General features: G+C 36.1%; 3 protein-coding genes across 3 annotated transcripts in view; 2 read left to right on the forward strand and 1 right to left on the reverse strand.

Annotated features, from left to right (window-relative positions):
* Nucleotides 1–2480: 2480 nt before the first annotated feature.
* Nucleotides 2481–4177, forward strand: LOC101891147 (lysosomal Pro-X carboxypeptidase). Its single transcript, XM_005191608.4, has one exon. The coding sequence runs from the start codon at nucleotides 2534–2536 to the stop codon at nucleotides 3989–3991; it is 1458 nt and encodes a 485-aa protein (XP_005191665.2). The 5' UTR covers nucleotides 2481–2533; the 3' UTR covers nucleotides 3992–4177.
* Nucleotides 4178–6315: 2138 nt separating this feature from the next.
* LOC101891320 (protein FAM50 homolog) lies at nucleotides 6316–7566 on the reverse strand. The gene has a single exon (XM_005191609.4). It carries the CDS (start codon nucleotides 7446–7448, stop codon nucleotides 6360–6362), a length of 1089 nt encoding a protein of 362 aa, XP_005191666.1. The 5' UTR covers nucleotides 7449–7566; the 3' UTR covers nucleotides 6316–6359.
* Nucleotides 7567–10856: 3290 nt separating this feature from the next.
* The window catches only part of LOC101890489 (probable serine/threonine-protein kinase MARK-A), a 280842-nt gene continuing 274456 nt past the window's right edge, over nucleotides 10857–17242 (forward strand). Inside the window, exon 1 of the mRNA XM_059127921.1 lies at nucleotides 10857–10943. The gene's annotated coding sequence lies outside the window, so the exon portion shown is untranslated. The remainder of the gene's footprint in view (nucleotides 10944–17242) is intronic.

Raw genomic sequence — 17242 nt, forward strand, 5'->3', positions numbered from 1 at the left:
GGCATGTTTACGTTAGAGCTTTTTTCTGGGTAAACCTTCTTTATGGAGATTTATTTGAGGTATATGAAATGGAATTGACAATTTAAACCTACTGGGTTTTCTAAATCCTTTACAGCGTAAACGTACTATTATGATCAGAGGAGAAGAAGTGTTCAATGCTATTTAAAAGAATACTAAAAAATATACCGTTTGGTAAAACATTTCACATGATCGTGGAAAGGCGAGACTTTCTTATCGACAATATTATTTGTACTGTACCCCGTTTTTTTCTCGCGTCACTGGCTCCAATTTTAAACAACGATTTTTATTAGTCAATTAATAAAAACATATTTTTAAATGCAAACGAGTTATTTTCTTAATACAAGACTCGAATTGTGAAATGCTTGCCTCGAATTAATGTCTTCTACAATATCAAATAAAGTTCAGCCACAAATTCACTCAAGATGGTTAGACGTTTTAATTAATGGAGCAAAGTCATAATATAATCAGCTATCTTGATTGCTTTACGACACGTCAGTTACTAATCAAACGAAAATTAGTGTGGCAACTCTTTTCTCATCCTTTTCAGTTGTGCAATTGTTTTTCTTCCGTTTACCGTCTTTGAATCATTTCAAATTGTAAGAAAGTGCTGTGTCATGAATTAGTTGACATCAAAAAGTATACAATTAACGATTTTCCTGATCTTATAAAGCTTGTTAGTAATTTAGTAAATGCAACAAATGGTAAATACGTGAATCAAATGTTTATACAGTGCTTGAAGTGCTAAATAAGAAAAGAAAAAATATGATCTTGTTTTATTGTGAAAGATAATTGAAAATCTAAAAATCACGAAATTCAAATCCACGCAATACGAAGTGTTTTGCTAATTTTACACGCATCTGCAATTAAAATGATCTCTGGTAAGTTAATTAATGACCCGACATGCAGAGAAATTGTATCAACTTGTATTGAATTATAATAATTGCGGAAATAAAAATAATGTAGGTTATGTATGACAAACTGAAGAATTTTCTCCGCGGAATACGGCAAGCAAAGTTGAGACCAAAAGCATTTTCTAGAAAAAGAAATTGAAATCGAACGTTCAGGGTGAGATAAAAAACTGCAACAAAGTAATTTTTAATTTTTTTTTAATTTTATTTAAATTTTAGAATAACTTTAGATTTGTTCGAATTCGTCACCTTTTGCACGAATTATGGCCTTCAAACGGCCAATGAAACCGTCACACGCTACCCGAATGTTGCTCTGCGGTATTTTGGCCCATTCCCGGCGAAGTGTTTGCTTGAGGTGATCGACACTTTGGTATTTTTTTAGTGCCAACCGTGCTTTCCAAAATAGTATCAGGAGTATTTTGGAAAGCAAGGTTAGTCCAACGGATTGGTATCCGGAGATTTCGGTGGCCATTGTGCGCTGGAAATGAAGCGAGGAACCTCATTTTGTAAGCAGCTAAGTGCGATGGTGCAGAGTCCTGTTGGAATGTCCAAGGTCTGCGGCCAAAATGTTGGCGTGCCATGTTTGCCTTCAGAATATTTTCGCGATAATATTCTGCATTTATTCTGATGCCACGACTGTTATGGCGGCTGGACAACGATTTTTTTCTCATCGGAGAAAACCAAATTCGGCAGTTCACCAGGGTTGTGGTATAACTTTTTGCGCTTTTTGGAATTTAAATGGCTTTAAAAGCTGTCGTACCAGTGGCTTAGAAATTACAGTAGTCTGAAGTTGGTTGCAGTTCTTTCATGTAACCCTGTATATATCTGATAGACTTTGTTAAAATCTTCTTACGGCTTTGATAGGTTTTGACAAAAAATTAAAAATTCTACCCTAATACTTATGATAATGCTTGAAAAATCTGTTTTTCAAAAAGTTTACGTTTGTTGACGGTGAATATTTTTGAAAACCTTTCTTTTGAAAAAATTCTACAAAGTCCATTGGCTACATCGATGGCTCTGGTATTCCCTTAAAAACTCTTCTAAAATATCTTCTTCTGTTGCACAAATTGCAAGCAGTCACAATTATGGTCATGCCATCAATTCACAATAAACAGAACAACAAATTGTGCTTACAGTCGGAAGCAGAAACCATTTAACCCATTAAACATTTGCACATTTTCCTAAAGAAAATAATAAAAAGAAAAAATACAAAAAGCTTAAAAGACAGCCATCAGCTGGGACACCACAGTATTGCATTAAGATCCATGGCAGAAGAATACAGGTAGATGCATCAACGCTTGGGAACATTGATATGCCAAAATTTTTTAAATATATTTTTCAAATATAAGTTTTATATGTTTTCTTATACGACGTCATTCGGAGGTTATTATAATTCGCGTTTTTCAATAATTTTTACAAATTTAAATAATTTTTCATTCAACATTTTCAATTCCAAAATTGGTTTGACAGTTCATTGTCCCAGCAGCTGTGTCGACGCGTCTACCTACATTCTTCTACCATGGCCAGATCATTGAGCAAAACAAAGATTGTTTTTCTTATGTTATCACCTCCATCATCATTCATTCGGCAGCTTTCATCCGAGTATGATGGCTTTGTATATTGCGAGTTGTTCGCGACGGATTAGTGTATTGAATGTCGCAGTTTCAATACAATTATTCATTGGTGCGTTTCTTATCTCCAGCTCTAATGGAGAAACCTATCACTACGAGACAAAAGAAATTGAGCTACCAGTAGATCATTTCAATTTTGCCGTAAATGCAAGCTTTAAACTACGATATCTGATCAATGACAGCTATGTGGATAAACAGAACGATAAGAGTCCAGTTTTCTTCTATACCGGCAATGAAGGTGACATAGAAACATTTGCCCAGAATACGGGATTTATGTGGGAACTGGCCCAGAAATATCGGGCCTGTGTGGTGTTTGCCGAACATCGTTACTATGGCAAGTCAATGCCATTTGGAAATATGACCTTCAATCTAACGCAGAATTACGGATATTTGAGTGTGGAACAAGCATTGGAAGATTTTGCCTGGTTGATATCAAGTATGCAGGAAAAGAATAAGAAGTATGGTCCTGTGATTGCATTTGGTGGTTCGTATGGTGGTATGCTGTCGGCCTGGTTGCGCATGAAATATCCTCATTTGGTGTATGGTGCCTTGGCGGCATCAGCTCCTGTAAGGCAATTTGATGGTTTGACAGCATGTGACATCTTTTCCCGAATCACCACCTCAATATTTGCCACATCGTTTAATAATCGTTCCTGTGCCGATAACATACGCAAATCATGGGAGTTATTTAAGCAGCTGGCCAGTTCGGATGACGGGAAGAAGAAATTAAATGCAGCCTTTAAATTTTGTGAACCCATTAAAGCGGAGGGAGACCTCAACAAATTCTTTGATTATTTGGAAGATGTTTATGGCAATTTGGCCATGGCCAACTATCCCTATGCCAATGACTTCCTCAGTCCTTTGCCACCATATCCTGTGAGACAATTTTGTTCGTATTTACAAACGCCTGTGAGCGGAGACAAGTTACTGGATGGCATGCAGCAAGCCATAAATGTGTATTTCAACTTTACCGGCGCCACAAAGTGTTTGGATTATACCTCAGCATATGACCCCAGCTCAATTGGTGGCAATGCTTGGGAAATACAAACCTGCAACCAGATGGTAATGCCCATGTGTTCCACACCCGAGACAATGTTCAGGCCCAAGGAATGGAATTTCAAAGAATATGCTGACAAGTGTATGGAAAAATATCACATAAAGCCTAATCTCGATGACATCATGGTGCGTTATGGAGGTCGAAATGCTCGAGAAATGTCGAATATTATTTTCAGTAATGGCCTGCTGGATCCCTGGAGTGGCGGCGGTGTCCTACAATCTGATAATCCAACTGTACATATTATCATCATTCCCGAGGGTGCTCATCATTTGGATTTACGTGCAAAACATCCCAAAGATCCGATTTCTGTGTTACAGGCTCGTAATCGCGAATCGGATATAATTGGAAAATGGATTAATGAGTATCGTTGGTAAATGGAGGTGTTATTTTTATTTGTTTGCCCTCTGTAATAACCAAAGTAGGATAGGTAATAAGTTTTACTTACATGATCCAGAAGGTGAGAGCTTTAAAGCAAAACCTTTTTGGTAAATCTTTTTAATTTTGATCAAAATTTATGCCGAAATGAACAAAATAAAGTTACTAATACTCGAATAAATATATACCCATAGATGTTCTTCATTTGTGGCTCTTATGGCTTAAATTTCGCTTATGAAATCAGTTGGAACTTTAAAATGTCTTCTGGACAACTAGATATAGAAAATGTTAAAAAGACATTTAACCCTTAGAGGATCAAGTCTTCTACATATAGAAAATATTTCCAAGTTTTTTTTAGATGTATAAGATGTATATATTAGAAACTCCTTAAGATAGAGAATATATTTACCATTTTCGCTGTTTAATATCTTAGGAAAACTTTTCAGACTTAGGAAGTTTTCTGGCTATATTGGATTTATGGAAGCTTTTCTGGTCATATTAATCATTTAGAAGTTATTCTTACAACAATTGTCCTATCGAAAGACTTTAGAAGTCCTCCAAGTTACAGACAATCTATTGGAAACCCTAACCTTCACCCTTGGGTTGTGTTCTCAATATATGTTATGCCTTTAGTACTTCTTTTGGCTATATATCAACTGTTTGCTAGTTAAGGAAGGCCTTATATCCGTAGATGGCCCTAAGAAATTACTCTATTCATAAAAGACTGGAAGTTTCGGTCATATCAGATCTTCTAGCTATATGAGATATTTTCTCCGTAGTAGACATTTAGAATAACTTCCTCCATAGAAGTTTATAGAAGATCCCTAGAAAGTCTTCAATACCAAAAATTACTTAAAAGGGTCTTCTGTCAATAGAAGATATCTATCAAGTCTTCAATTCATAGCAGATCTTTGTAAAGTCTTCCGTCCATAGAGGGTTTTTATGAAGCCTTTTTATACCCTCCACTTTGTAACATCCCTAAGTATTCTTCGAAGACCTCATAAATTATATATATTCATAAGCATAAATTTCTAAGTCGATTTAAGGATGTCCGTCTGTCTGTCTGTTGAAATCACGATACAGCCCACATTATTTGACGTAGATCGTCAAATTTTAGAACAACAATTAATATTGTGTCTAGGATGGTTGGTATTGAAAATGAGATATTTCGGTCCACGTTTTGGTATAGTCCCCATATGACGGTACCTCCCGATATTCGGTATTTTGATGATTTTTGCCACATTTTTTCACGGATTTGTCTGAAAATGTGTATTTGTTGGTCATAATGGGTCCTAGTTCGTGTGGCGAGGGACCAAAATCGAACTAAAACTCCTTTGTTCCTTTACGAAGAAGCCTGCCGATGACTTAAGCCAGTCAGAAAAGCCTTCTATGTACTCTCACCTCAAAAGGCTTTTCTGACCGGCTTAAGCCATCGGCTGGCTTCGCCATTCTATGGAGGATATATTAACTTTGTTATTCTGTTTGGAACATCTCGAAATATTCATGTCGGACCCTACAAAGTATGTATATACTTGATCTGCGTAAAGGTGGGTATACACAAAGCGCTTATCTGGCTGGCTTAAGTCATCGGCTGGCTTCTTCGGAAATGAACAAAGGAGCCTAGGCCCAAAATCGAACTAAGTCAACCTAAAACTCCTAAAAACTCTACGAAGAAGTCAGCCGATGACTTAAGCCAGTCAAATATGCGCTTTATGTATTTCCACCCTAAACCTCTAAGTCGATTTAGCGATGTCTGCTGTAATCACGCTATCTTACCAAATGGTTCGGAACTTACAGCTTCTTTACTTGTTTCCGAATAAGACGTATATTCATTCAAGTCTATCCTAGCTATATAAGGTCTAATTTTCCTGAAAGACCTTCACAAGGTCTATCCAAATATCTATAGACATTTTTCTCTCCATGCGAGACATACAGGAGGTCTTTTATTCATTAAAAACCTTTCGAAGGCTTTCTATCCCTAGAATGCATTTAAAAAGCCATCTATCCCTAGAGAACTTTTCTAGAATGTCTATACAATAAGACCATTTGTAGATCTACCCATAGACCTTTAAATGGTCTTCCATTGGTAGAAGTCCACATTAAACACTACGTCTTCTATCCCTATATTTAGAAGATAGATATTTAGCAATAGGTCTCCTATAGCAATAGACCTCCTAGCTATTAAAGGCCTTTAACACACAGCGCTATTTAAAAAAGAAGTCCTTTAGAGATTCTATCAACAGGAGGCCAACCTTTAATTTTGTGAAATCATGCATGGAAAACGAAAAACAAAACTCATCATAGCCATTTCATCTTAAAAACATTTGTACCACATAGATATATTTCTCTATCATTATTCACATTCATTTACTTCTTCTTATCCTTAATCGTATATTTATCATAAGATTTGGTGGGGTCGTACGGCTCCCAACGACTGGCGGGGAAAATATGTTTATTTCTTTCGTACCACTGGCGCAGCAGCACTTTACCGGCATGTGATTCTTCCTTTTCCACCGAGGCATCACTTATGAGACGCACATCGTCATGTACGTCAAATTGAAATAGCGGCCCCGATTTACCTCTGGCCTTGGTCACAATAAAATCATAGAATGTATAATGATGTGGCAGTATTAAATCCTCCTTGACATACATTAATTGATCGGCCATAACCGTTTTCAATTCATTGAATTCCTTGCGCAAAACTTCCAGACATTTTTGCAGGAATTGATAGATGGAATTGCCCTTTTTCATGACAACACTGCGTCGATGGCCGGATCCATCCCAGTAACTGAAGGTAATTGTTATTTCTTGGTCTTTCAGTGCTGCCTGTTGCATTACCCATTCCTGGCGCAACTGTTCTCGGAGGCGATTTTCCTCCTCCTCACGATCACGATCGGGCAGGAAGCTAGTATCTACATCCGGATTTTTACATATTCTTTTCTTGGGCACAGTCTGTATGTCTTCCGGTTTTATGTCGGTCCACTTCTTTTTCTCCACCTTGGATTTTTCCGTTTTTTCTTCTTCCTGCGCCACATCATTTTTATCTTCGTCTGAGCCGTCGTCATCCTCCTCTTCTTCGTCGTCGTTAAAACTAAATGACAGTGTTTTGATTTGCTTCTTCTGTTTGTTCTTTTCAGCCTGTATTGCCTCCAGAGCCCGTTGTTTTTCTCTTTCCTTTTCGTCGATTTTCTGGGCCAGTTTCTTTTCACGTTCCCTGACTATGTCTTCCTGTTTGGCTTTCATCTCATCCAGGGTGACCAAACCAATGGTCGATGTTTTGAGCTGTTGTTCCACTGCATCGTAATGGGTCGCGAATTTATTTTCAATCTTGTCCAGCTTCAGTTCCTCTTCGATTTTCTTTTTGCGAAATTCAATTTCTTGTTGTTGTATTTCACGTTTTTTCATGAGCTGGGCAGCACGCCCAGCTTCACTGGCAGCTCCTTTGTAGTGGGCCATTCTGGTTTAGATGAAATATGAATCGGTGATTTGGAAAAAAACGTCGCTATTTTTCTAGAAAATGTAATTCCGCTAGTCAATTGGAAATTTGTTTATTGAGTGACCATTCACAATAGCCACAAACATTGCGGTAGCAGCTGATTATTGATGGATTGCCAACTTTCGCATTAAAATGATGTACTGCAATTCACTGATGAGTGATAACATAGACTTAAATGAAATAATTGGAATTAAATGAGGTACGCTTTTTGTCTACGAATTGGAATTTAAACTCAAATAATTAAGTGATAAGGAGGGGCTTTAATTAATTTATTTAGGAAAATGCAAACATATAAATAAAATGTCAACATTTTCAGAAAAAATAATGAATAGTGTGGAATTAATTATAGAAAACTCTTTGAAAAAGTAAATTGTTTGAATAGAGGCAAAATACTTTATTCGATAGCGCAAAGCCTTGTGCTTCACCTGTTCTTGGACCTAGAGCATGTTTAGATGGCCAAATTCACTTGATTTCAAAATCCGATTCCATGACTGACATTTGAGATCGAATGGATTTCGTAAACATAAACGTACTTTATATTGCACTATATTTACTATAATATGTAGGGTAGAATCAGAAAGGTTATTTCAGGCAATAACAAATCTGTCTGTCGAAAATGTTCAAGCAGTCAGCTGATTTTCCAAAACAAAACAACTTGGTCACCATAAAAAGGAACATAGCAAGCAAAAAGTTTGTATTTTTTAATAAAGAAACAATTTCTAATTTTGCAATTTTTGTTCTAAATTGAAAATTTTTTACTTTAAAACAAATCATACTCAAAATGGAGAAAAAAGAGTTGCAAGTTGCAAAAATTTTGCAAAGAAATGATAAAATCCCTCTCTCAAATCGTTCTTTTTTGCAGAACTTTTGTGTCAAAAGACATCATCAAGACTGAGAAACTCCGGGGAAGCTTAAGCTCGACCCAGTCGAATCTGAAATTAACAAGACTATAGATGAAGTTAGTGATAGCTAAACGAATCCCACAACTAAAACGAATTAGATGCCTGGAGCTCAACGACAAAAGCTTAGAAAGCATCAAAGCATCTAAGTGAGCTCAAAAATAGAAAATGTTGCCGGTCTTGAAATCGACTGCTAAGCCTGGGGATTCTGTGGGAGGAAGCGGGCCGAGGAAAAATGTAAGAAGCCAATATCTTACGATAAAGGCGCCAGTAAACCCTATTGGGATGAAATGCACTACACAGTGATCGTCACCAGGCAATTTACCCAAAGACCACATACAAACCATAGAGGAAATGGTTACAATTTTGGATCACATATTGGATGGTTGTGATTCAATTACTCCGGAGCAGCGGAGTTAAGAACCACAAAATGTTCTTCGAACTTGCAAAGGAAAACGGCAGCCCTAATGTGGTGAGGAAAAGTGAGTCAGAGAATTTGGCAGCAAGTTTGAGACAGAACGCATGCTCGAAGTGTTTCGAAGTCAGACAAGACTTTGCATGTAAACAGAAGGGAAGTCTTTCACAGAGAGGAAAAGGAAGTCGGTACTCTTCTAAAACTCTTCTAAAGTAAAAAGGCATCGCTTTTTAAGTCTCGGACGAGATCGGATTCAAGAAGAAAACGGTGAGAATGGGACTTGACCAGGAAACTAACAGCGACAGCGATGAGGAAAAATATGAACCCCCAAGCACCACAAAACAGGGAGTCAAAACAAAGATCAGCGACTCTGAAGAAGCCCATCTACTGGAGCATCAATGATCGAGTTCATCCAGATAAATATTTATATTAGCAAGATGGCAACTATAGCTCTGATGGAACAAATTAATACAGGTAAGATACACACAAGATTAATTGAGGAATATAACAAGTAAAAAAGAAGCTAAGTTCGGTAGGGCCGAACTTTTAATACCCTCCACCATTTGGAAGGAACTTGAAAATTTCAAAAAATTACTAAAAATACCGTTATACCTTTATACGGAGGCTATACGAAGACGTGGACCTGCATAATTAACTTTTTTCTTAATGGGCTGTAGTACCCATTAAAATCTTCAAATACGACATTTGAAACAATTCAGATGAATAATGTCACTTAAATCATCAAAATACCGAATAAAGGAAGGTACCGTTATATTGCGGGCCATACGAAGACGTGGACATGCATACGAAATTTTTAGGCATAGGCTGTAGTTCCCATTACAAACTTGGAATACGAAATTTGAAACAATCCGGGTTAGTAATGTCGTTAAAATCATCAAAATAGCGAATATCGGGAAGCAAATTTTAGGCTTCTATCTCAATTTGTTAGAAAGAGAGCGTGATTCTAACAAACGGACATCGCTAAATCGAATCGGAATTTTACGCCGATCAAGAATATATACACTTGAATATTTCGAGGAGTTACAAACGGAACGACAAAAGTAATATACCCTACATAGAATGGTAGAGGCTATAAAATAGATCATATTTGATATAATTTACTTTACGAAAATTCTCAATGTAAACGTAGATTTGTTTTAAATAGCTCTGCATAGTGGGCCCTGTTCCACTTTTCTCCATTCTTTTATCATTTGGTATTTTATTCAATCGTGGCAACTCTATCGCTTTTTGTGCAACCCCGCATTGCCAACCATTTAAAGCATTCACTGTTAATGATTAACATACAGCCGTTAATTTTGAAATTAACTGTAAAAGCTAACAGAGGACAATACAAAACACGAATAACTTGCGCACCCACAACCCCCCACCGCCCAATCACAATAACAACAATCACAAGCAGCAACGGCATTCGTATTTGATAAACAAATTTCCGAAAGGACATGGAGACGATGGATGAAAACAACATAAGCTCAGTCACAACGGGACTTTCAACGGAAACGGATGGTCGTGAAATACTCGAATAAAAATCGGATGAAAAATTCAATTTATGTTTGTACACAATACTATAATAACACTAATTGTATTAGTGTGAGTGTGTGTGTGTGCGCGTTCGTTTGTAAGGATGTGTTCATCCATGAGCGATTGAGAGAAAAATTCGAAAACAAAATCAAAGTGATAACAATAATAATAATAATAACAACAACAACAATAAATTATGTCAAATTGATTTATTTGGGTGAAGTTTTGAATTTTTAAGTGAGGAAAATAAAAAAAAACGAAACAAATAAAAAATATAAAATCCAGAGGAAAAGAGCGAAAAATGTTGAATTAAAATTCCTGAAAGTTAAGAAATATTTTAAGAATATTTTGTGCAGTCTTCAAGAAGTGTGATGTGAGTGTTTCAAGTGTGTGCAAATTATATGTGAAAATAAAATACGAAAAAGGAGGGATCCGTACGTAATATATGCATATGTATATTCTCCACATTATATGTACATGTATACGTAAATACATATGGAAACTTAATCATCAGAATACTTGTGTCCAGCAGACTTATCTCAACGGAATGGAAAAGGAAGCCACAAATCAAATGATCGAGATTGGAATTTCTATTTGAATTGGTAAATTAAAAGATGGAAAAGAAATATTTTGAAACTTCAAAACAATTGCCTTGGTACTATTATGAATCGAAATATTTTATACCCTCAGTCTTATGAACATAGAAGTTATACAGGGTGAGATAAAAAACTGCAACAAAGTCAAACGCCATAATTTTTACATTTTTTTTTTTAAATTTTATTGAATGAAAGCAAAAAATGTCGGACATAGCAACAAATTTTAGAATAATTTTCGATTTGTTCGAATTGGTCACCTTTGGTATGAATTATGGCCTTCAAACGGCCAATGAAACAGTCACTCGCTGCCCGAATGTTGCTTTGTGGTATTTTGGTCCATTCTCGGCGAAGCGCTTGCTTGAGGTGATCGACACTTTGGTATTTTTTTGTGCCTACCTTGCTTTCCAAAATACTCCAGACACAATAGTACAACGGATTGGTATCCAGAGATTTTGGTGGCCATTGTGCGCTGGAAATGAAGCGATGAACATCATTTTGTAACAATTATTGGGTGGCGCATGCTGAGTGCGATGGTGCTGAGTCCTGTTTGAATGTCCAAAGTATGCGGCCAAAATGTTTGCTTGCCCAAGTCTTTAATACACCCTCCAGAATATTTTGAGGCTTAAGTTCTGGTGGCCAACCGAAGGTGCACATTTTCAGCTGGCCTCTTTGGCAAGTAAACACGATCATATTGTTTTCTCATCGGAAAAACCAAACCAAATTCGGCAGTTCACCACTTTCGGCCAAGCGAAGAAACTCTTTAGGTCTTTTGAAATATGTTAAAATGAAAACGATTTTAACTAGTTTTGGAATTTCAATGGCTTTACCCCGAGCTCATTTTTAACATTTGCCGAATGGAATATTGCGATATGTTCGAACCATTTCTGCCGATGTTGCTGTTTTCTTCCGTCCAATTCCTTGACGTCCGGCTACGCTACCAGTATCACGGCAACGAGCGACGGTACGAGACACAAAAGATTTATTCACATTTAAATGCTGGAGTGCTCCAACGATAGCCACTTGTTGTTTTCCAGCAAAATATAAAGAAATTATACCATCACGCTTGAATTCCAATACGAATAACTTTTTTTTTTTTTTGAAAATTCTCGCCAAAATGATTTATACGCTTGTAAACAATATAATGAGCTGTCACTTTAGTTTAATCATAATTTAGAAATAATAATTTTAGACATAACAAAGTATATATATTCTTGATCAGTGTAAAATTCTAAAACGATTAAACGTCCGTCTAAACGATTACGTCCGTCCGTCCGTCTGTTGTAATCACACTAGAGTCAAAACGAATAAAAAAAGGAAGCTAAAATTTTTCACACATCGGTCTTTTACAACTCTTAAAAATTAAATGTGGTTAATGTGAAATATTTTGCTGGGAAAGTTTTAACATTTAATTATGGATATGGCATAAGAGGGGATTATGAGGTCTTTCCTAAAATATATCGATTTACACAAATATATCGATTGAGCTGAGACAATCTGAGTCAGTTATTTAACTTTTGGGAACAGAAGTTTGTGAAATTAAAACAAAGGCCTATAATGTTCCATCTTAATATGAAAAATATGCAACCATCTTCAAACATTTTAAATCCAAGCATATTTGCCCATATTAGATCAAGTGCGAAAATGGAACCTACTCCGCAAATGGTAAAAATTTAGAAAATATCCTGATTTTCAAATGTTGTGAATTTTGTCAGCCTTTCTCATTCCAGTATTTCTGTCGATATTAAACAAGTAAAGCAGTATCTGTTGGGTTTGCCGACAGATGTATACCCCCAGCCTTGAGTTATATCGACTACTTCCTATGGAAATATGCGCGAAGTCACATTTAAAGTGGACCGAAGTATTCCATTTTCATACTTATTGGAATATTAGTATTAGTAGTAGGAAATCGAACATTTATATCCAATATTAAGCGAAATCATAAATTCCGATAAATTACATATTCATATCAGATTTCTGGTTAAGAGAAATATTTATATATAGCAAGTTGAAAAGAATCGCCGAATTGTTTCGCAAGTTATGAGAGATATAAGCATTGGAAATTGTGTCACTTTGTGGGTGAGGTATCAGAAGGGGTTCGCAGCTATATATATCATCTTACGTTAGTAAAAATATTTGGATGTGTGAAATTTGAAAAAAGTAGGATGCTTATTTCGCTTTCTTCGTTTTTTAAAATCTATATGGGGGAGATACTAGAATAAATGGGCCATCTATACCATTTTAATAACACATCTTGTTTAGATGGAAATATTGATATGTACCAAGTCAGAATGGAATCAGACGTAATTTTCGCGTTAAATGAGCTTCATGTCTACTCAAATTTTGACCCTTTTTGGGGGAGGTACCAGAACCAACTTTAAAACAGATCTCGTGTTGATGGAAATATTCAGATGTACCAGGTCAGAACGGAATCTGACGTTAATTTTGCGTTTTATGAGCTTCATAGATTTTCCAAATTTTAACACTTTGTGGGGGAGGTGGTCCAGAAGAAGTGGACATATATATATCCCATCTTCCCACCAGACATTGGGTTAATAAAAATATTGTGATGTGTGTAATTTGAAGACCATTAGACTTCTACATCACATTTTATAAGAGTTATCGGGTTATCCTTTGTCTTTCTGTGCGGTAAATTCTTTTCTTTAAAAATGTTGACAGAAGGAGTGGACCGATATTGCCCATCTCCGAAATCGACCTAAGTTTGACAATAATATTACAATGTACAAAGTTTGGATCAAATCGAATACTCCCTTCTAGAGTTGTCGTGCGCCCCTGCCAGACTGACGGACGGACGGACATCGCTCTATCGACTCCAAATGTCCTGAAACGGATTTGGTCCAAAGAGACCCAGGTTCTAAAACCACGTTAAAGGCACGTTTTGGCCGTATCAGATGATATACAGGGTGAGATAAAAACATTGCAACAAGGTCAAACGCCATAATTTTTATTTTTTTTTTAAATTTTATTAAATGAAAGAAAAAAATGTCGAAAATAGCATCAAATTTTAAAATAAGTTTGGATTTTTGTTCGAATTGGTCACCTTTGGCACGAATTATGGCCTTCAAACGGCCAATAAAACCATCACACGCTGCCCGAATGTTGCTTTGCGGTATTTTGGCCCATTCCCGGCGAAGAGCTTGCTTGAGGTGATCGACTTTTTTGTAGTTTTTAGTGCCAACCGTGCTTTCCAAGCGAGGAACCTCATTTCGTAACCATTCTTGGGTTGCGCGTGCTGAGTGCGATGTTGTTGAGTCCTGTTGGAATGTTCAAGGTCTGCGGCCAAAATGTTTGCGTGCCCAGGACTTTAATACACCCTTGAGAATATTTTTGCGATGCCATTTATTCTGATGCCACTGTCGATTTATACCAGCAGAGAGCGACCATCTACTGTTATGGCGGCCCACACCATCACCATGGCCGGCGCTTGAGTTCTGGTGGCCAACCACTTTTTGGAATTTCAATGGCTTTACCCCGATCTCAATTTTCAATATTTGCCGAATGGAATATTGCGATATGTTCAGCTCACGCGCCATTTTCGGCCACAGCGACGCGGATTTCGATCAAGTCGCTTCTTTACTTTTCGAACCATTTCTGCTGATGTTGCTGTTTTTTTTTCCGTCCACTTCTTTGACATCGGGTTTCGCTACCAGTATCACGGTAGTGAGCGATGCTACGAGACACAAAAGATTTATTCACATTTAAATGCTGGAGTACTCTAACGATAGCCACTTGTGGTTTTCCAGCCAAATATAAAGACATCACACTATCACGTCTGGAAAATTCTTACCAAAATGCTTTTGTACGCTTTAAATGACAGCAGTCTGAAGTTGGTTGCAGTTTTTTTTTCATCTCACCCTGTATGTCAATTGACATGGTCTGTATTATGGACATGGCCATAACGACATAGAATTGTATGTCGTTATGGCTCCATCGGCTATTTACCTTTTGATATGGTCAAAATGTGCCTCATCGAAATAATGGTTTTTGACTATAGATCTTTTGGATGAAATCCGTATTAGACATTTGGAATCGGTTGGGCGATGTCCGTCCGGCCGTCTATTTGTGTTTTCATTATTTAAGGCCACATTTGAAGACATAGCAGTTTCAGAAGATGAAGTTTCAGAGCTTTCACGTCGTAATTGCTTTAAAACGGGAAGCATAATTTTGAAAATTCCCCTGAAATAATTTAGCGCAAATGATTCTGCATATTTTTAAAGGCGAACGTATGATTTTTATAAAATCCAATTTGAGATAGAAACAAATAGTACCTATAATATTCTGGATTTTTATGATGCCAATGTTAAGATTGTTTATTGTTTATTTAACTAATCTTAAATTAAAGACATATGGACGGTCAGTGATTTTATATATCTTAAATTCCTCCGACTTGAATTCTTAAAGACATTAAATAAACAATTCGATTCATTTGAAAAACAATAATTTTGAGAAAATAATGATTACTCTCGTGAAATAGTTCTTTGAGATCCAATAATGTCAGACTTGGAAATATTTTTTAGAATCTACGATTTAACGCCGGAAGAATTTTTTTTTAAATTCATGATTTGGGGCTCGGACATTTTCTTTAAATCCCTAAAATCCACAATTTGAGAACTGCAAATATTTAAAAATCCACGCTTTGATGTTGTGAAGAACTCTAGATTCTATTCAATTTCACGAATTGGGTCTTGAAAATATCCGCTTTCTGGGGCTGAAACTTTTGTAAATTTCTTCAATCACATCGCACAAAAGGTTTATACAAATCCACCATAAAGTGAGTACATTTTTGATGGGTTGACGATTTCTTGCCTTATTTTGAGTTCTCCGAATTCTTTTTGAATTTGTTACAACTGAGATTATATATATATATATATATATATATATATAAATATATATATATATATATATATATATATATATATATATATATATATATATTTCCCTGCAAAATTTAATAGAAATTGAAAAATAAACCAAATTTTTAAATGTTTCAAAATTAAATGTTCTGATTGCTGCAGAACAATTTGCCTCAAATTTTATATGCCGAGTAAATTCGCCTATCTTTCAATTTTGACATATCAAGTTCGAACAAAAGTAGCTTTGTTGTAATTTTCGCCTATGTTGCTAACTGGTATTTCTACCATGGATGGGAGTATAGAAAATGGTTTTGAAATGTCTGGTGTCATATTAAATTAAAACAAAAACAAGTAAAAAAGCTGTAAGTTCGGTTGGGCCGAACTTTGAATACCCTCCACCATTTGGAACGAATTTGACAATTCTCAAAAACAATAAAATCCGTTAAAACTTCTGTTAAAAATTTAAAAATACCGAATATAGCTATTATATTAGGGTCTATACGACGACATGAACCTGCGTAGGTAACATTTGTCATAAGCCGTTACAATATTCAAATGCGAAACTTAAAAAAGAAATCGGTTATAATGTCGATAAAATCAAAATACCGAATATCGAGAGGTACCGTTATATGGGGGCTATACGAAGACGTGGACCTGCACAGACAATTTTCTGTCATAGGCTGTAGTATCCATTACGAGCTTCAAATATCAAATTCGGAACAATTCTAGTGAAAAATGTCCCTAAAATCATTAAAATACCGAATATCGGGAGGTACCGTTATATGGGGGCTTTACAAAGAGGTGAACCTGTACAGACAATTTTCTGTCATAGGCTGTAGTATCCATTATGAACTTTAAATACCAAATTTGAAACAATTCCGGTAAAGAAATTCGCTAAAATCATCAAAATACCGAATATCGGGAGGTAAAGTTATATGGGGGCTATACGAAGACGTGAACCTGCACAGACAATTTTCTGTCTTAGGCTGTAGTATCCATTATGAACTTCAAATACCAAACTATTCCGGTGAAAAATGTCGCTAAAATCATCAAAATACCGAATATCGGGAGGTACAGTTATATGGGGGCTATACCAAAACGTGGGCCTACCCATTTTCAATACCAAAAGTCCTGCAGACATAACATACATTTGAGCAAAATTTTATCAATCTACTTCAATTCGTGCGGAAGCTAGAGTGATTTCCACAGACGAACAGACGGGCGGATATCGCTAAATCGACATAGAATTTTATGCTGATCAAGAATATATATATATATATATACTTTGTGGGGTCTAAAATGTGTATTTCGAGGTGTTACAAACGGAATGACAAATTTAACATACCGTCCATACTATGGTGGAGGGTATAACAACTATTCTCAAGTCAAAATCAAAACAAAAGTGTCATATTTTCTACTAAAAAATAATTTAAA

The sequence above is a fragment of the Musca domestica genome, unplaced genomic scaffold (genome assembly GCF_030504385.1).
Source record: "Musca domestica strain aabys unplaced genomic scaffold, Musca_domestica.polishedcontigs.V.1.1 49, whole genome shotgun sequence".
Taxonomy (NCBI): Eukaryota; Metazoa; Arthropoda; class Insecta; order Diptera; family Muscidae; genus Musca; species Musca domestica.